The sequence below is a fragment of the Giraffa tippelskirchi genome, chromosome 12 (assembly GCF_054371585.1).
Source record: "Giraffa tippelskirchi isolate mGirTip1 chromosome 12, T2T-mGirTip1v1.2.pri, whole genome shotgun sequence".
Lineage (NCBI taxonomy): Eukaryota > Metazoa > Chordata > Mammalia > Artiodactyla > Giraffidae > Giraffa > Giraffa tippelskirchi.
The window spans coordinates 30,902,240-30,922,850 of NC_137286.1; the positions used below are offsets into that span (position 1 = coordinate 30,902,240).

General features: G+C 35.3%; 1 protein-coding gene across 6 annotated transcripts in view; it reads left to right on the forward strand.

Annotated features, from left to right (window-relative positions):
- The first annotated feature begins 6,665 nt into the window (after positions 1-6,665).
- Positions 6,666-20,611, forward strand: part of NOVA1 (NOVA alternative splicing regulator 1) — a 160,910-nt gene continuing 146,964 nt past the window's right edge. The window contains exons 1-3 of one of the 6 annotated variants that reach the window (XM_081551869.1): positions 6,733-6,811; positions 7,561-7,716; positions 9,457-9,600. In XM_081551869.1, coding sequence (XP_081407995.1) covers positions 7,581-7,716; positions 9,457-9,600 — 280 coding nt within the window. In that variant the 5' untranslated portion in view covers positions 6,733-6,811; positions 7,561-7,580. Of the gene's footprint in view, positions 7,717-8,315; positions 8,427-9,456; positions 9,601-20,611 lie in introns of those variants that run through there. The other 5 variants (XM_081551866.1, XM_081551867.1, XM_081551868.1 and 2 more) reach the window with 5 other exon arrangements.

The following is a 20,611-nucleotide window of genomic DNA, read 5'->3' on the forward strand; positions in this document are numbered from 1 at the left end:
TCCCTGATGCTATCTGTGGGTTCAGTGGTTTATCATTTGAAGTTGTATTTTATTGTATTTATGACCACATTTATTATTTCTTCAACTCACCTCATCTTGCTACATACAGTACTGTCTAATGAAGGAATAATCCTATCAACTGATAGTTTCCATGTTCAAATGCGAAAAGATACATTTTAAAATTCTACTCCTTTCTACGTCTGTTCTTAATCTTTGGTCTTAGCTCTAGCTAATAAAAGTATAGGCTTCCCAGGTGGCTCACTGATAAGGAATCTGCTTGCAATGCAGGAGACACAAGAGATGCAGGTTCGACTGGGTTGGGAAGATCCCTTAGACAAATAAATAGCAACCCACTCTAGTATTCTTGCCTGGGAAATACCATGGACAAAGGAACCTGGCAGACTACACTCCATGGGGTTTGCAGAGTCGGACACGATTTAGTGACTGAGCACACTCACAAAAATAAAAAAGTACAGATAAGAAATAAAACATCATGGAGGTGAGAGGATGTGAGAATATGCTAATTTATTATACAATGTAAAATAATGATTGAACTATGATAAACATTTCTATTATTACACAGGGGGAAGTTGTCATTTAAAGGAACTTGATGAAGAAAAAAGATTTTATGCTTTCTAATTGGCAGGTTTAAGAAAAAGGTAAAGCTCTTGAGTATTACTAGGGCGACTATATAATTTATTGTCCCAAACTGGGAAAATTGTGAGGGTAATTGATAATTGCTCTAGGACATCTAGCACAAGTCAAGAACACCTTGGTCAAATGAAGACTCAGGATCACTCTAGGCATTATCAGAATAGAGTATGTGTAGTTGAAGTTATTTTATGGAGGCAATAGTGAATTAATAAGTGATTTAAATTAGTTGGTAAAACATATGAATACTACTCAACTCTTGCTTCTCTAGTTTACTTTTATAGTTCTTTTTATTCTTTTTCTTTTTACTCTATCTTAACAACCTTATCATTTACTTTTTTCACAGTATTTTTTCACATCCAAATGACTTAAAATATGAAACTTCACAATTTGAATTATACTTTCAAGAAAATATTTTCAACTATAGATTATACTGAATTATTATTTTTAAAATGCAAAAATATTGGGAATAAATATATTAAATATATTCTTTACAATATCAAAATTCTTTTCCTTGGTGAATTGTTTTGCTTTGCGCTTAAAATACATCTCCAAAACATGTGTTATTAACTGATTTTTAAAGTGCATCTGAAGACATACAATGCGTACTTTGATTCTGATAATTTCCTTTGTATGATTCTATGAATGATAGCAAAGATGCTGATACAGAAATTTGTTTTGGAGACTTATAGAGCATTTCCTAATTCGTCTATTTTATAGATGAGGAAACTGAAACTCAGAGCAGGGAAATGAGTGACTACAGGTAACAAAGTTAGCTAGGAAAGATTGAAGGCAAAAGGAGAAGGGGTGGCAGAGGTAAGGTGGTTAGATAACATCACCCACTCAATGGACATGAATTTGAGCAAATTCCAGGAGGTAGTGGAGGACAGCAGAGCCTGGTATGCTGCAGTCCATGGGGTCAAAAAGTCGGACATGAACAACAATAAGCTAACAAAGTTAAGTGTAAGAGTCAGAAACAGATCATCAGTTCAAGATTCTTTTTGTTTATTTTTAACTTTTTACCTTGAAATAAGTTCAGTCTTAAATCAGAGTTGCAAAAATAGAAGCTCCCCAACACTTTCCCCAGTTTCCCCTAAGGCTGACTTTTTACACAGCCATGTTCTAGTTATCACAAGGCTCTTTTCATTGCACTGTAGATAGGGTTAGTTATTTATTGTCTATATATGTATTTCATAAAATACTCAGTGCTAAAGAATTTAGGATTTTCTTATAATATTAACATATCTCAATACCTATTAGGATGACCATTTGCAACTGGAATATAAAAGTTTGGGGACTTTTTGGAATAATGAGAATAACACATTTATATCTCTGTATAAATTAGTGTGAGTTTTTATAGACTGTTTCATAAACATATCACCAACAGTGGATTTGTATTATTAACTATATAAACATAAAGGCTGTTTGAATCTACAAGATGAAAAATTCCAATAAATTACTTTTTAAGATGTGCAATCTTGGAAAAATATTTCTTCAATGTTTGTTTATAGAACTTCTATAAACTTATATAACTTACCTTCTATATATATATATAACTGTAGACTATATATATATGTAACTATATATATAACTATAACAACTTCTATAAACTTAAATCCCTGTGATGTGGGATTAGGTAATATACTCTTTTGGCATATATTTGCTCCTATTTTCTTTATGCTGAATTGAGTGAAAAAATAATCAGAACAGGTACTCTGGATCTCTCTAAAAAATTTAAAATGTATTTTTTAAAAACAAAAGGAAAATCAGTTGGGCTATTGACAATCTCTGCTTGGTTACAATATTTGGATTGTGAAAATTGTAAAACTTCTTTTAGTACTTTAAGTTTTCCAAATTTTTTCATACTTTCACATTTATTTGATCTTTCCCTCCAACACTTTGCAAGAACAGGCTTCTCGTTTTCCTTTTTCCCAATTTCATTTTGATACTAGTAATAAACTGTTACTGCCCTACCCATTTCTCTTTGTCTATCATTCAGAGCACACTGGCCTGATTTTCCAAAATGGTGGGGGATATTCCACAGCATTTTCAGCCTATGTAAGGACAGAACAGCCTCCAGACTCCATATAAAGTCCTCAAAAAAAGATGCTGCTCTGGTAGTTGGAAGATTGGCCAGCATGCATTGAAACAAATGCACCCTGTAAATAGACCCTGACCAGTGACTGAAGAGAGTTGGTGAATATATACCTGTTTTCTCAGGCTTTCAGCGGGATAATTCTGAGGTTACCATTTCAATGATTTTTCAGGAAATCCCACTGAGATTCTGTTTGCTCACAGTGATAATTTGCTGGGGAATTCACACCCTTCATTGCCTCCCTTCTATTCCCTGTCTCACTTCCCCAGGATCCTACTGTTTCCTGAAATCACTTCCAAAATAAACTACTTGCACTTGAATCCTTAACTCAGGATCTGCTTTTAGTAGACCATAAACTCAGGAAATATTTTCCCAAAGTCTAGGCTGCAGAGAAATACTCAGTATTTATGTTCTTTAGTAACAGAACTGATTGTAGGAAAGACAGGAACATGGAGACAAAGAAATAGGCTTGGGTATACTTGTGGATATCAATTATCTGTGATTTCTCTAAAAAGCCAGATTATTACTGAAAATATATTATCTTTTGTTTCTCAGACTGAAATTTAGGAAGGAAAAGGACACCCAATGAAAGTCAATAAAGATTGGGGATTTTGTTCTTCAGATTAATATCATTTTCTATCATAGTTGCTTATGCTCATAAGTCATCAAGTAGTTAACAATGAAAAGCACACAAATTCTATTGTGTCTTAAGATTTGAAAAACATTATTAAATTTGCAGTGCCAATTGCCTGGTTAATTAAAAAATAAACTATTTCTTTTCAGAGCATTAAAAGGTCAAGTGCTTCTATTATATTTTTGGAAAGTTCAAACAGTTTATTTGCAGCATAAGATGTATAGCTTGCTGTATAATAATATAGCATGCTGTGCAGCAGCTTAATAATAAACTGGGAGTTGCTTTACCTTTTTATTTCTTCAGTTTTATTAGCTGGGACAAAATGCAGAATACAACAGGTAAAATGTTTGTCTATCTGATCAGAATGGAAGAGGTATATGCAGTGAGAAATGGAAGCATAATTTTTTAAAAAGACAACAAAATATACTATACTGGGGAATAGAGGCTTAATTAGAATGTACTCTCTGATAACCTTTGTTGATCAAATCAGCTCAGAGCTGACTGATCCTTAGATGTTTGACCAGGTCAGAGACTTAGGAGAGTGTCTAATTCCTGGCATAACATAGCTTGCCTACTATTAGATATCCTAAAGATCCCCTGGAGTAGGAAATGGCAACCCACTCCAGTATTATTGCTTGGAAAATTCCATGGACAGAGGAGCCTGCCAGGTTACGGTTCATGGGGTCACAGAGTCAGACCGTAGGACATGACTGAGAGACTGAGCGTGCACACGCGCACACGTGCACACACACACACACACACACACACACACACATTAAAAACCATATCTTCTGCTTCTAGGCCCCATGTAGTGATCAATAGTATTTAAATATTAAACCTAAAGATGAATAAGAGAAGGGGCAAATAAATACCATAAGAATACAGAGTCATGACTATTTCAGTAAGCTTATGTCTATAAGGCGATTTAACTTAGAAGGCTCATTTTGAATCTAACTTACACACATTCATGACAAATATTTTTCAAACTATTTTAGAAATTTTTTTTTTAGAAATTTGTGAACCCCAAGTTTTCCAGTTCTAAAACTTAAGTCTTTCCCCAATTTAAAACTACATTCTACTGAATACTTTGCCCAGGCTTTAATGTAATATAGCTTTGAACTATCTTTGAATTATCTTTGTCCCTCATCTTTTACTGTTTTGAAATAATCTAGTTGCAAATTCCTTTTCTACTTTTTAATTTATGAACACTATGTCTTTCAATTTATGAAAAATGTCTTTGCACATTTTTCACAGAATACTTTGTGTAATATCTAGCATCAGCCTTTTTTCTATCTTGACCACCACAGACTTATTCCAAACCACATTTTTTTTCTCATCACAGCTTCCCCTTCGTTAAAAAAAACATCCAATTCTGTGTGTAAATTCTCTTTATTTTTGGTCATGAAGGCTATAGTGTGGTTTCCTATAACATCATCCATCAGATTGAAATTCTGGACTTTGGTTCACAGACCTTTACCGATATGTACTAACTTACCTGCTTTCCCTTTCAGTGCATCTTCTTCCCTGACTTAAGGCAAACGTGTTTTTCATATTCCAGATGAACTTTTATTCTCAAACTCAACGTTATTCTCTTCCTCACTCAGCAGAGTGTCGTCTTTTATTACTCAAAAGTACTAGAAATCCCAATGCCTCCTGGATGCTCCTTCCAATAAAGGATGCTAAAAGTAGGGTTAGTATTCTTTCCCATTCCCTTCTCTATCTACCAGAAATCAAATTTTATTTTATTCGGTTATTGCCTCAGCTATGCAAGTATTCTTGGTCAATCAGAGTGAAGTTCTTTCTGAGCTAGCTAGATACTAAAGCCGTTTTCACGTTGAAGTGCTGTTCTAGACACCTATAGGAAAGGAGCATCTTTGTTTTAGAAATCTAGTGAATATGTTCATACGTTTTTACATCTTATAATGCATCGCCACGAATATTATCTCATTTGACTCAAGAATTCCAGGAGGTAAAGACCCATTATTTTGCGGGAGGGAACCCGAGGCTCCAGTGTACTGCAGTATTCAAGTGGACAGACTCTGCAATCAAGACGACTTTAGTTTGAATTATTACTACTGTGTTTACACCACTGTGACTTAGGGAAAATTATTAATATCTCTAAACCCAAACTGCCTCATTAAGCGGAGACAGTAATAACTACATGATACGCGGCATGTAAAGAGCACATGCGAAGTTGGTTGCTTGGCACATGGTAAAAAGCCCTTAATACATACAGCAACATGTTAAGGGGCTGTCAGAGGATACACTTTTAGAATATGCCCGCCAAGAACTTGAAACCAAGATTTCTGAACTCCAAAGCCCATGCTTTTCCACTATCACTGCTTCCTAGTACACTGATTTAATTACTAATTTGATGGATGACCTTGAGCAAAATACTTTAGTGGGTCAGTTTACTCATCTGTAAACGGAATCTTTTCCGACATTCAGCGTCTACTCCAAATATATATTTTCTTATCTGTAGTGTTCTGGTTGAGCTTTAAGTTCGTTATATATCCGAGATCTGTGTAATCATAAGCTGTACACATTGCGCTGAATTGTACTCGTATATTCCTTTTTCGTTCAGAATTTAGTTTTGGATACACACCCAGCTGTTGCCTGTCTTTAGTCCACCTCTCGGCGCCCCGTGAAGGGGATACTCCTACCTAGCTTTATTTATTTATATCCTGGCTTGTTTCCGAAAGGATTTAAGGCGGCGAGTGAGACACTTCAAGTTCCCTAACGAAGTCACACCGTGCGAGTAATACTCTTGATGAAATCACTCCGTAGAACCTCCCTTGAGTGAGATGCTAACTACTGTCTTTCACCTAACTCTTAAAAACGGATGTACCTAGCTAGAAGTCCTGGAAGCATACGGCTAAGGTTCCTCCCTCGGCGTTAACGCTGTCCCACCCGTTATGAACGGTCACTCGAACGCCCTTCTCAGTCTAGTCAAAATTGTCGCCACTCCAGTCCCGGCTGGACCGAGATCCCACCTCACCCCTTCACTCCCTCTCATACCCAAGTTTCCTGATTGGGAAGGGGCCTGAAGAGCCTTTCTCACGTTTCCATACTACTGGCTGGCACGGCTGTCAGTAATGTCTGCTTCCCGCCTTCCAGCCTAGCGCGTTTCTTGGACCCCCTCGGTTTCTGCGACAAGCGGCTTACGTTTGCTTGAGCCGTGTTGCCGAGGACCCGCGACCTTTCACCCCTCCCTTCCCACAGGAGCGCCCCGGCCCCCGGCCCCGCCCCCGCCGCCGGCGCGCGCCCCCGCGCACGCTCTCAGCCGGCGCGCGCTCTCCCTCCCGCGCAGACACGCACACTCTTCCCCCCTCAGGCGCGCCCCCCCCACCCCGCCCCCGCAGGCTGAGGCTTCGGCGTAGGGAGGCGGCGGCGGCGGCGTTGCTGCTGAGAGGCAGGGACCGGAGCGCGAAGTGTGTGGGAGTCTGCGAACTCAACCCCTCACTACCCTCCCCTCTCAGCCATCCCCCTCCCTCCCCGCCAGCCCCCCCCCCCACAAGCGGGAGAAATAATGAGCGAGACCGGGCGGCAGAAGCAGCAGCAGCGCCGAGCAGCCCAGGCAACGGCAGAACCGCTCCGGCAGCGGCGGCGGCGGCAGCAGCAGCAGCGGGAGCGAGCGCAGCGCTAGCGCGGCGCCGGGACCGCCGCGCTCCTTCCCGGCTCCTGCCCTCCTCCGCCGCTCGCTCCTCTCTCCGCATCCACCTCCTTCCCCTCCTCCTGCTCATTCACTCTTTCCCTCGCTCTCCCCTCCTCCTCGGCTTCTCCCCGCGCCCCGCCAGCCCTCGCGCTCTCCCACTCCCTCTGCCCGTCCTCCCCGCTCCCCTCCTCCCGCTCATTCACTCGCCCCTCTCCTTTCTCCACTCTCTCCCCCTCTCTCCTTTCTTCTCCTTCTTTCTCCCTCCGTCTCTCACACCCCCTCCATTCCCCTGTCTCCTTTCTGACACTGCACTGCAGCTGCTCTTCGGCCCTGCCCCCTCCCCAGTGAGAACAAACCAGCAACATTGCTTTTTTTTTCTTAAAGAGATTTCTATTGATCCGATTAAAAAAAACAAAAACAAAAACAAAACAAGCTTAAGAAACCCCAAAAGCAAAAAAAAAAAAAAAAAAGCAAAAAAAAAAAAAAGAAAAAGCCAAAACAAAAGGGAGAACCTTCTCCCCGTAGAAGCGGCAGGAACTGCAAACATGATGGCGGCAGCTCCCATCCAGCAGAACGGGACCCACACTGGGGTTCCCATAGACCTGGACCCGCCGGACTCGCGGAAAAGGCCGCTGGAAGCCCCCCCTGAAGCCGGCAGCACCAAGAGGACCAATACGGGCGGTGGGTATCGCTTCCACCTCCCCGCTGGCCCCATCCCCCGCCGCCCGCCCCTGCCTCCCTCCCTCCCGCCGCCCTCCCTCCCTCCCGCGGCCCGGACACCTCCAGCCCGAACCCGGCGGCTCCCGCGCCCTGCCTCGCGCCCCCTCCCCTGCACCTGCCCCGCACCTCGCCGGTCCCGATACATTTCCATTTCTGTGTTTTATCATTCATCAAAATGGCGACCGGTTTTTTCGGAATAGACCTATCTTTCCCTTTAATCGGGCGAAAGGCTGACCGTTTAAATATCCTAGACCTGGGCCAGGGGGTCCGTTAAGGAGGAAGAGAATGACCCCGAGCGAGGTGATGGCCGCCCGAAGATGCGCGCTGCATTTAACAGTCTGATAAAATAAATAAATAAATGGCACTTGGGTAGCGGAGAGCGAATGACTGGGGCACCGGAGACTTTTGCTCTCTTCATCCCCTTGCTTTGGGCCACAAGTAGTATGCAAAATCTTGAAGAGTGCATGCTCTTACCGCACTTATACTGTCGGTGCAAAAATCTCTTTGATTTGTCTTCAGGGGTGTGCATACGAGGGTGGGGGTGTCTGGTACTGTGACTTGTTAGTTAACATCCTGCGCTTCCCGGGAAGATGAGTTATAACGGGACCGGTACCGCTTCTTCATTTGAACTGGAGTCATCTTAACAATGCACCCAATGCATCGAGGCAGAGGTGAATTTATCTACAGCATGTACTTTAGAGCCGGATGGTCTTGCGAATGGCACACCCGAAAAATTTGGAACGTTCATATTCACATAAGGAAGCTGGATTTACCGGGGTGTTTCCTATTTAAGACACCATCAGTTTGACGGAAATGAAAGTTTAGGGAGTTGGCTTTATTTTCTAAAACATTTCATTTCAGTCTGTTTTGCTTCATCCACCCCCTCCGTTTTAATAATTGTGATTCTTTTGGAGAAGGAACATGATCTGATCACTTTTAAGTGTATTTGATGTAAATGACTCCTAAGCTTTTTAGTATTGGCAAAATTCTTCTTAAGGTCCTTTAATTAATGAGCTTAAACGAGATCATAGTAGACTAAGAGTGCTAAAGAAATACTCCAGGATTAGTTAGATTTGCCAGTCCACATCACTTTGAGTTATTTCCTGGCAGTTATTGAAGGCTTGGAATACACCCTACAGTTTGGGTGGATTATTTGGTAGGAGAATGGTTGTTTTGCATACTTTAAGTAGGATACAGGCAATGGCTAATTGTAGTGCTTGTGTGTTTGCTCGTGTCAAATAAATATAGCTCATCACTGTTTACGGTCCTTTTATTTATTTATTTTGCAATATGTTAAGTGAAGGTTTGTCATGGTATAAATCTCTGAAGTTTTGTTGAAGGGTCAGTTCGTTTTGTTTTACCATAGTAACCACAGATAGAATTGGAAGACTTCCATGTTTGGAATAACAACTGGAATTTAGTCATCAGTTTCTACAGTGTTGCAAAATAATAGAACATGTTTAGATTTTAATTCCAAGTTAGAAAAAGTATAAATTCTACAAAACGGGAAACATTTCGTACTTATTTATTTTTCAGTGTAATTGGCTTATTTTTGTTCTTTATAAAAAACAATTTAACCCCATATTTCCTGCAGCTATATGCCCAGTGGTTTAATCGTTGTTTTTCTCTCTTGAGGGTGGAGGGAGGGTCCAAAGTTCAAAATTATTGTTTTAACGGAGTGTATTTCTTTGCATTTTTCAGAAGACGGCCAGTATTTTCTAAAGGTTCTCATACCTAGTTATGCTGCTGGATCTATAATTGGGAAGGGAGGACAGACAATTGTTCAGTTGCAAAAAGAAACTGGAGCCACCATCAAGCTGTCTAAGTCCAAAGATTTTTACCCAGGTAGGTGCAATGATGAAGAGATTGTTTGATAAATCCCCAAGGAAAGAAAAAAAAAAAAACATCTACCTGTGTTGTGTGCTGTATTGAAAGAATTCTTAATAGTGTAGTCTTTATTTAGGTATTTGATGTATTAGAGTATTTGTGGAATAATTTTAAAAGTGTTTTCACTCTTGATTACCTTTGGTTTCTATAATCGATATTCTGTCTCTGATGTAGACCAATTTCGAGATGAATCTTCTGGGTATTTCTAACTACTTCTTTCTGATTAGGAAAAAAAAAAAACAACTAAAATTTAAAGATAGAAACCTGGACAGCTGGCATAAGGAAATAGGGTTCTTCTGGAGTTTTCAGACACAATTGTAATGATAATTAGTCTAGAGTGAATTCAGAAGAGGGGATAGAAAGGCTTCTTAAAAGAATGGACCATTTACTTTCTAAATCCATTATGTACCTCTTTCTGCTTCATTGCTTTGTTTGTTGGCCCTGGAGTAAAGAGGACAAGTGCTTCCTCTTCAGATTTTTAAAATATTGTGTTTTTAATTTAATTGTCATAAGGAAATATATTATTATGTGAGAAGTAGAACCAAGCTTCAAAATTTGTGTTATTTAAAAGCTGTGTTTGATCAAAATATGTTAACAGTTTGTGTGGTACTGTAGGTACTGTAACCCAGTGGAATATGGCAAGTTTCCTAGGTGGTATAATTTTTTTTTGTACTTTTCAGTGTGTTTTTGAAAATTTCAACTGTTACATAGTTCTGAGTATTTATCTTTTTAAAGATCATTTTCTACTTAATATATGGATTTTAAGTTTAATTGGAAAATTTCCATAATTGAATAGTATATCTCCTAGATAAAACATTATTTGTGTTTACCTTCATGCAGTTTCTACAATGTTTTTTGATTATTTCATCTTTATGACCATAAAAATATTTATTCAGTGCTGAGGGGGCCAGTGCTGCTTATTTTTTTTTTTCTTGGTGGGAAATAAAAGCTGATTTGCTTTCAATGATCTAATTCAGTAAGAGTTCTTTAGTACAGCAAAGACATCTGGCATGAATGTAAGCAAAACATTTGGAGGCCAATCGCTTGGTTGTAGAAAATGGACCATTATACTGTATAAGAAGGTTTTAGATTGGTTGGAACTATCACTTAGTTATATAAATTAAATGTATTATATTTGGTAAACATTACACTTGCTAAACTAAGGTGTAATCTCTTAGATATGATATCCTTCAAAAGTTTATTTTCTGTGAGTGTAGTTTTGTAGATGGCTTTCCTTGTCTCTGAAACTTTCCTTATGCATTAGGAAAGTTTGCTAACATTCACATTCTTATGTTTAAAAGGTATGTTATGATGGAAAAAATCAATGTGGAATTGTGAAAATCCTTGGTACAAATAAAAGCATTCAAAAGAGCTTGATTGTGGAATTAATAACGTTATAGTTCTAGGAAAAGAGCTGCAATGGTAAATTAAATTCACTGTCAATAGATGAAAATGAAATAGCTTTTTTTGCATTATACATGAGGTGATATCAGATGTGCAGGGATGTTACAGAAAATTGGTGTTTATCAAGGATATTCCAAATAGTAAATTAAATGCCTTTTCATTTGAATATAGTTTATTTTTAGTGGGTTGGAAAGGGTGCAACTGAAATTAGATCTTTTGTTTTTAGTCCACATAGTTGTGCATTTTTTTCTTATTACATTGAAATTGCTTATATCATTTATAGTTCTGAGGCATGTTATTTATATAGAGCAAGAATATCCATTGGAAAAAATGGAAAACTGAAATGTGTTGAAGAGAATTTTGTGTGTGTAGTGACGTAACCTGATCAAATGTGAGTTGAAATGTCTGGATAAAAGAAGGCTTATATTCTGCCTGTAACAGGTGGAAACCAATCACAAACTATGGAAACAGTTTTAAGGATAAAATAAAGCCCTGTAATTTATAAGAAGCTTTCATAATTCTGAGCACTTTGTATTTAAATACGGTTTTAACTAGGTTATTACCTGCACAGATAGATACATCTCTCTTCTGATAGACTTTAATTTTAGTAGTCTTTCTGTTCATACTTGACCATAAGCCTGTGGAATTATAGAAAGTCCTAGTATTCTTCAACATAGCAGCCTCTGAGCTACTTTCAACTTCTGTTACTCAGATACACTTCGTGGATACTTAGCTTACTCTTCTCAAATGAACTGAATTATAAAACTATGATTTATGAGATGCCCTTTTTTGTGTGTTTCATATATGTACGTATGACTCTTAACATTCCATTAGAATGAATGTGCCTGATGTTTATTTCATGGAGCATTTTCTGTTTCTTATTTGTAAGACAGAGTATTTGGGGAAAAGTGTACTTCAGTTGTGTAACTTAATGGATTTTCTCAAATTACCTAAGTTTTAAAACAACGTAATTGTGTTTGGAAGGTTTAGTCAGAATACCGGTGTATTTGAGAAAAACTTTCTTCAGGGTATATATTGCAGGGTACAGGCACACTTTGGTGATGTTTTAATAAATTTCAACTCAAATGATACATGCGTTGTTTTTACTATAGCCAGTATAATCTCATATTTATCATATTTGTTTTACTTTCTTTCCCCCTCAGGTTATATCTTTAAAATATCTTAAGCATCCTTGTTTTTTGAGTAATTTTTTGATATTTATGGCTGAGATGAAGAAAACATTTTTGTACTTTAATTGGTATGAATTTGGAATTTATAGAACCATATATTTCATTGTGTATTTTAGCATGCCCATATATTAAATATTTTGGGGAATTGTATGATGAGAATTGTAAAGTACATTTATCAGTTACTGTAATCGGAAAAAAGATCTATGAGTAGATTCATTTGACTTTTTGCAGTGCTGTGTAGTTCATTTATCTATTCCTAAAAATCGAAATCTTACAAAATACTTATAACCTGTGATTTGTGAATATATCTTTTATTCTTACTTGTTTAAAGCAACCTAATTTGACTTATTTATATATCCTTTTTATAATTAGGTTACCCAAAGGTTTTTTTATTACCTTTTAATAAAAAACAGCTTTCTCATTTTGGGAAATAAATTACTGTATGCATTTTCAGGATGGCCATAGGATGGTATTATTTTATTCCTTTATTTGACACCTGAAGATATGATTGTTTAGATTTTGTTAATACGTAGATTGATTTTATCAGTTAAAATTATTTAATGAATGATTCAGGCAGATAATTGGAAAAGTTTATTGAGTACATTATTCATTGGGAATAATAAGGGGTATCTAAAATAAACATTTTCAAGATTTTAGAATACTTCATAGTTTACTTATTCTATTATATGACCCGAGATATTCATTATATCAAACAAATTCTCTTATAATCTTAGCATATATTTGTGTGTATGTGTTTGTGTGTGTGTGTTTTAAACTGTTTTCATATATGTGGTTATAAAACTGGATCATCTTTAATATAAATTACTTACTTTTTTTGGTCCTTAAAACTTGAACTCATTATCCCTAGGTTTTATTGCATCGTAATTTTATCTCTGTCCAACTTGGGTGGTGCTTTTTTAAAAAATCACAAACCATGTATATGTGATATCTTTAAAAATCAAGAAAAAGCAGAATGTAAGTGAAATTTTCTTTTAGTGAAGGAAATAACCCCACACTGCCTTAATTTTGACAGGGGGAACACTCACTGGCCAATTTAACCTTTAGGACTGGGATTGTATAAGAATGATCATTCTTTTAGAAATAAGAAGAGTTTGTAAAGTTTAAAATAGATCACTTATTTTGTTTACATTGTTGAAGGAAGAGTATTATCGTATTAGTAGTACAAGGTGAATGAATACTTTTGTTATAGCCTCTGAAAGTTGCAGTCTATACTCTTTTCTTTGATCTAAGATGCAAAGCATCTTAGAAATTTATTGGCATATATTTTAAGGCAAAATTAGTAGGTAAATATAACAAGTAGAAAATAAAGTATAATTTGCAGTATTGTTGAATTTAATACGATAGCTGTCAATTACATTGTGCTGCTTTGGTTTTAGTATTGTCAGAGTTGCTAACACATAACGTGTTTTTCTTTAAAGTTGTGATATTTGTATTTGTCATACTACTTATTGTTGTGGGTTTTTAATATTTTATTTCTATATCCTCAGTTGTGGGAGGAACCATAAGCTTTCACTTATACGTTAATATCTGTCTGAAAATTTGTTGTATTTTTAAGATGTTATTTACTATTTTGAGTAATAGAAAAACTCAACGTATAAAAGAATGTTAGTGGCATAGCACATCTGTATTAACATTGTAGCTTCTGAAAGATATAATTTTTATACCTAACTCATGGAAGCAAATGTTTTGTGGTATGAAATTTTTTAGAAAGATTGAATCAGCATTAAAAATGTTAGCTGTTCATTTAATTTGATTCTTTTTAAAATTTCATCGTGATGTTATATCTTCTATTATCGATTTAGCAGGTTATGGAATATCATTAATTTATAGAGTCAGTGTTTTCATGAATTATTATAGCACAATGTCACTTTGAATTTTGCTATTTGAAGCCTTCTAGATTTTGGAAAAATAGTTCATTTAAAATTTTTGACATTGTAAGATGATACAGTACGTCTAGCAAAATTGCCTTGCAAATATCATCCCCAAAGGATTTCAGGAATAGTCTAAAAATAATGAACACAATTGGTGAAATAGTTCAATATTTGTGTATTGAAGATGTTTCATGTAATATACAATGAGGAAAAATGATCTGTGTCTTGGGAATTCTAAGGAGTGTGTGGTATCACTAAAAACCGAGCTATAAACCACCAGTTAGAAACATGTCTCTTTATAGTTCTGTTCTTTTGTTTTGTTTTACTCTGACTTAGAAGAATTAATTTTCCTCTTAAATATTATAAGTAACATTTGCTGAACACAGTTATGCCACTTGTTAACTAAAATTCAGTACTATATATATGTTTACTATTTATTTAAGTTTAGTCAGGTCCCACTTGTTTACTTTTGTTTTTCTTTACGTTACTCTAGGAGGTGGGTCATAGAGGATCTTGCTTTGATTTATGTCATCGAGTGTTCTGCCTCCAAGAGTTTTATAGTTTCTGGTCTTACATCTAGGTCTTTAATTCATTTTGAGTTTATCTGTGTGTATGGTGTTAAGAAGTGTTCTAATTTCATTCTTTTACATGTAGCTGTCCAGTTTTCCCAGCACCATTTATTGATACATATATATATGTTTTTGCCACAGAGTTTAGTCTCAGTTATTTCCAGTTTAGTGGAGCTGTATTTTAACGGATAACTTTAATCAGCAAGTGCAGCTTTTCAGAATAAAATTGGGGGGGATGAGGGTGGGAGACTTGTGCTTGATTGCCATCTCATTTCCATCTTTGGATGCAGCTCTAGCATAAAGTTAAACAACATCTGCAGAGATCTGACTGACAAACATCTCTCTGGGACTCATCATTGCAGCCTGCAGCAGGTGCATTCAGCTTTGCAGTCTTTTCCAAAAAGAGGTTAGTTTGTTCTAACGTTTATCAGTAGACCAGTGGGAGCAAGTGACTAGAGAGAAGAGATTGGTTGTCACTTGTCCAGTGCTGGAATACTACAGGTAATTGGACTGGACTGGTGGGAACTGCAGCAGTGTGTGTCTCACATTGGACTGCAGCTGCTATAGAGCTTAATTAACCTGACCCTCAGAGACTGAAGTGTCATGGTATAAACCGTAACATGCAAGAAATGAAGCAGTGCTTTTCAGTACTTTTGATGCTTGGATTGGTGAAATTTCTTGATCCTGTTCTTTAAAGATACGATATCAACTTTTCCACTTTTTATATGGATACATTTGAAGCTAAAATGATTTCCATGAATCTGATGGAATCTATGTAAAAAGGAGAGGGGGACTTTAGATGTAGAAATAAAAATCAAATAACCTTAAGTTAAAATTTATTTAAAGTTCCTTGTTCCACAGGTATATTTTCAAATCATAAGTGAATGGAAATAAGTGGAAGTACATTGGAGTTCTTTTAAAATTATTATCCTAGATTAACATTTGTTTATTTTTATAAGAGAAAGAACCTATGTAAAATTAAGTTGTATCTTTTTAGCATGTTAGGGACTTTGACAAACAGACTTTGCTGAGTGTTTTGATGTGTTCTAATAAACAAGACAGGAAATAGTATGTTAAAAATGTTTTTAGGATGCTTTAGCTTAACATAGGAGTGCTGTTGAAATGGTTTTTGACGATTTATTATAAGTAAATTAAAAGTTGATTATAATAAAAACTTTTAAAAAGTCTGTCATTCATTTCTTTTGTTTTCAATTTCTTGATCTATTTGAAAGATTGACAGTATGCTTCTATGATACATAAAGAAGTTTCCTGTATGTTCTAATAGTATTCGCATTAGTTAGATGTTTCATCACAGTCCTGTTTATCAGTTGGCCTTTGGATAGAAAACAGTTCTTAAATTTGGCAAAGTGCTATACCATTTTAAAATAATTCAGAATTTTGAAATGTCGTTTGGATTCTTTGTGAAGCAGTTTCATTATTTTGACTTTTTGTTAGTTTCACTAAGTTAAATTTTTTGGTATCCATTGACTCTTGTCAATTACTCAAGTAATTAAGTTTTGGAGTTTGCAGATTTTTGGAACCCCTGTACTTATCTTGAAGGAATTTTTATGAGAGTGGCCAGTAACTACTTGATTCTGAAGTTACTGTCTGTAAGAAAAAAGAACTTTTAAATTTTATCTTAATTTGGTTATGAATAATTGGTAATTTATTAGTGATTATAGTAATTGTGGGAAATATGATTAAAATAATCATCTCTAGAAGCGGAGAGTATCATTCTTCCACTTTTAAACATATTTTACTTTTTAATCAAGATTTTTTATTTTTGATATTGTGGAATGTTGTTTTATTAATTCTCATCAATATTTTCTTTAAAATTTCACATGTAAGACGTTTTGATAAAGAAGATATTTAATAATAAACATTTTAAGACTACAAAGTAGAAAAAAAAATATTATGTACACAAACTTTTTGAGATATTTTCAACATTTGCTAAGTTTCAAACCACGATATGGATATCCTTTTCCATGACATACTTGATCATGAAAACACATAACATCTGCACTCCATCATTGATCTTTTGCTGCTTCCTGCAGGGCCTGTCATAGCATCGTTGACAGGACCAGATGAAAAATGAAATCAGTATCTTGAGTTTTTTAACAGCAAAATGATTCAGGTAAGATTATTTGGTGTGGAAAACAAAACATTTTTAATCATTCTTATACTCATTTAATAATTGATACGTTTAAAATTAATCTTTTTCTTATTTCAAGACCTGTTTTATGTCTTACTGATGTTCAGTATAGTTGCAATATCCAATGAATTTTATTCTGAACTCAGTAATGTTTTAAGTTTCAGACTGTAGTGTTTCTTACTTTTCTTGTGATGCTTATCATACTTTTTGAAACTTTGAAGAGTAACTTTTCTTTTTTAACAATTTTTGAAAACAGTTACACATTGAAGGCCCCATAATTCGTTTGTAGGATAAATTTTCACATAATGAACTTATTAATTAAATAAGACTTCAAATCCTACATTTCTTCCAAGATATAATAAATAATACTCTGTTGATTGAATTTTTGGAAATCATTCTTGAAGAAAGTTGCCTTCATTTGAATTGTTAATAATTTGCTGTCCTAGTACTTAGATAGGGCAGTGACTTTAAGATTTAGTAATTAGAAGGATCAAATAGAAGGAATGTGGTAGTGCACTTTATTAACACAGAATGGTAGAGAATTCGGTGTATATTTTTGTTTTATGTTGCTAAATGTTTTTGAATAACTGCAGCTTTTCAATTTTGGTTATCTTCATTTTTGAAATACTTGTTTTTGAAGGAGTTAGTGTTGGGTGCAATTGAGCCTATACTTGGAGGCTGTTCACTTACATACATAGTTTTAATTATTCTTTGTATAAATCCTGTGTTTTTATTTTTCTAAGACTAGTTAATTTTTTAAGCCAGAAAAGTACGTTTTAAAAAAGTCTAGTTTCATTCTTTACTATGAAATCTGTCTGGAAGTTTTTCTTTTATTAATTATTATATGTATTTATAGATACTTCCTATGAGTCCAGGTGTCCTTTGGTCACTATGAATTAAAATTATTACAAAGCACCTTTTCTTTGTAAAGGAATATGGGTATGCTTTACATCACTCTAAAATGTTGTTCTTAATTGTTACTGTCTCCTTAGGTTTTTACACTTCTTTTTATATATATTATATGGCGTCTTCTGGCAGTGACTTAGTGAGGACACTTAGGAGTATCGAAGAGGCTTTTTATTTTTTCATTTAAAGGGATTGGAAAAATTACGGAATTGTGGAACTAGATGAAAGAAATGGCACTTAAGGGTGATCTTTTCCGGAATCTTCATTTAACAGTTGAGAAAACCAAGATCCAAAGAGTGACATAGGCCAATAAGTGTCCTCAACTTCTAAATACGTTTTTTGAATTTGTGGTACAGTTTTAGTGGGTAGTTTATTTCCCCCTATTTTTCCCTCCTCTCTTTGAATACGACTCTCTGAGGATATGTCACCATTTCTCTCACCTATTTTTAAAATAAATACACTCCCCAACCCCACTTTTTTATACTAAGTTGAAAGCACAGTAGTTATTTTACAGTAATTGTTGTTGTTTTTGATTTGGTATACTCTAAGGCCAAAGACAGATCCTCTTTACCATATACTAAAAAACAAAAGATCTGATAGATTATATTGCCTGGAATATAAACTGGTCGTTTTCTGTATTTTCAAAATTGTATTGCTTGAAAATGACAGTATTCAGGGTGATTTGATTTCTACAGCTTTGTTACTTTCCTTCATTGGCAAAGTCCTTTCTTTTCCTTCTTTTCTTCTTATTTTCCCCCTTCCTTTGTTCCTTAGGTCAACTTTTTAATTTCTTCACTTTTGGTTAAACTGAGTATTGGCTTTGCTAAAAAACTGTAGACTTTCTAAGTCAAATTCTGCTTTCAGGGATATATATATTTTCCATATTTTTGACTTACAAAATTTCCTTCAGTATTGCATATTTGGCTAGGTATTCACAGCAATTGGTTTTAAAAGGACAGAGTATTATGATTAAGAAATAAACATGAGGCTAATTTTAAGGCAATCTAAGTAAAAATAAGATATGTAATACAGTAGTTATTAATTTTAAAACATAATTATTTTCCTTTTTGTCTACCCATTTCATTAAATTGGTCCACTTCTTGGTTAATTAGAATTCTCATGCTCTTTGCATTTCATTATAGGCTTAAGGACTACTTTCTAACATAATTACAGAAGTTACTGACTGTGATTTTGAAGGAAGTTTTCCTTCATGGATTTAAATTAAAACAAAAAATTTTGTCATAGTCTTGACTTACTTTAGTTGACTTCTAGCATTAAGCTTCATTGATATGAAGAAATTTGTCATCCTTCATGCTTGCTATATGTTCAGCATGTAACTCAGTGCTTTAAACATCTGTGGCATTTGAAATATAAATGAGTGAATGTGTGATTGAATGAATGATCAGTCTGAGGCTTCATCTGTGAGTGTTTTAGATGTACAAGCAACCTTCAGTTTTTCATTATATTTCTAGTTTACTTTAATGGGATAGTATCAATACAATGGATGTAGAAGGCAATTCATCTTTAGTTGTTCATTGTATTTCTAGTTTCTTAGGGGTGTGTGTGTGTGTGAGAAAAATCTGATTTTGGATAAGTAATGAGTTTGTGTGTGAGAAAAATCTGATTTTGGATAAGTAATGAGTTCAAAAATCAATCAGTCAAGAAATAGCCATAAACATGTTAAGATAAATATGGACTAGATCTTAAGAAAAAGAGTAGAATTTCATTTTCTATTTAGCATGTTGTCCTCTGTAAAGAAAACTGAAAGCCAATATTACAGTACTTCAAAGCCATCTCCCAGATGAAGATTAATTTTAAAACACTGTCTTAAGAAACACGAGCTTAAGTAACATTTATTTATTAGTAAAATAATAAAAAGTACCTGTGTACAAGATGTCAGAGTTATATTACATTGTACTTTGCCACATGGCTACCTATGTAGTAAGGAATAATCTACTGATCACTTTTCTTAAGATACTTTGAAAATCAAAGATTACTAACCACTAAATTAAGATTACATTATTAAAAATGGGATTAATAAATTATTGTTTTTAATATATTTTAATATCTCTTTCCCCCCCCGTAGTGAAGTAAAGGTATAAATATATTAACGACTTTTAGAAGCTGGACTTAAATTCTGTTTACTCATGAGAAAAGTATACCAACTGTTGTAGTAGATTAGAATTTATATGTTTTGAGTTTGACTAACTTGTATATTTTACTTGAAATTAAAATTTTAGGAAAGTTATTAAATATGGTTTTCTTCAAAGTCTTTTAAATGCTTTCTTAAACAGAATTTAGAGAGGTATGAGTATTAGTGTTCATCTCATATTAATAGATTGTTTCATTTTTACTACAGTAAACCAGTGAAACTTCTAAGATTTAATAGATAAATTTATTTCGTTTCATGCTTAGCCCATTGCGTGTGTGTGCTAAGTTGTTTCAGTTGTGTCTGACTCTTTGCAACTCTATGGACTATAGCCTACCAGGCTCCTTGTGCATGGGATTCTCCAGGCAAGAATACTGGAGTGGGTTGCCATGCCTTCCTCCAGGGTATCTTCCCACATATTTATAAATTCAGTTTATTTTTTAAAAATTCATGCAGAGTAATGGATTAAAATAACTCTTAAGTGTTTCTTTATTTGACTGCTTCCCCTGCATTTTCTGCCGCTATGGCCAGATTTTAACTTTCTGGTGGACATTTATGTGTTCCCTCTGGGGTTGGGACTAAATACACAATTCTCCGAAGATCTTACTCTCAAGCAGGGGAGCGATAAGAAACAGTCAAGATAAATATCTGATTATAATGAAAATTGATAATTGTATAATGATAGAATTATGTCTGGAAGTGGAAAC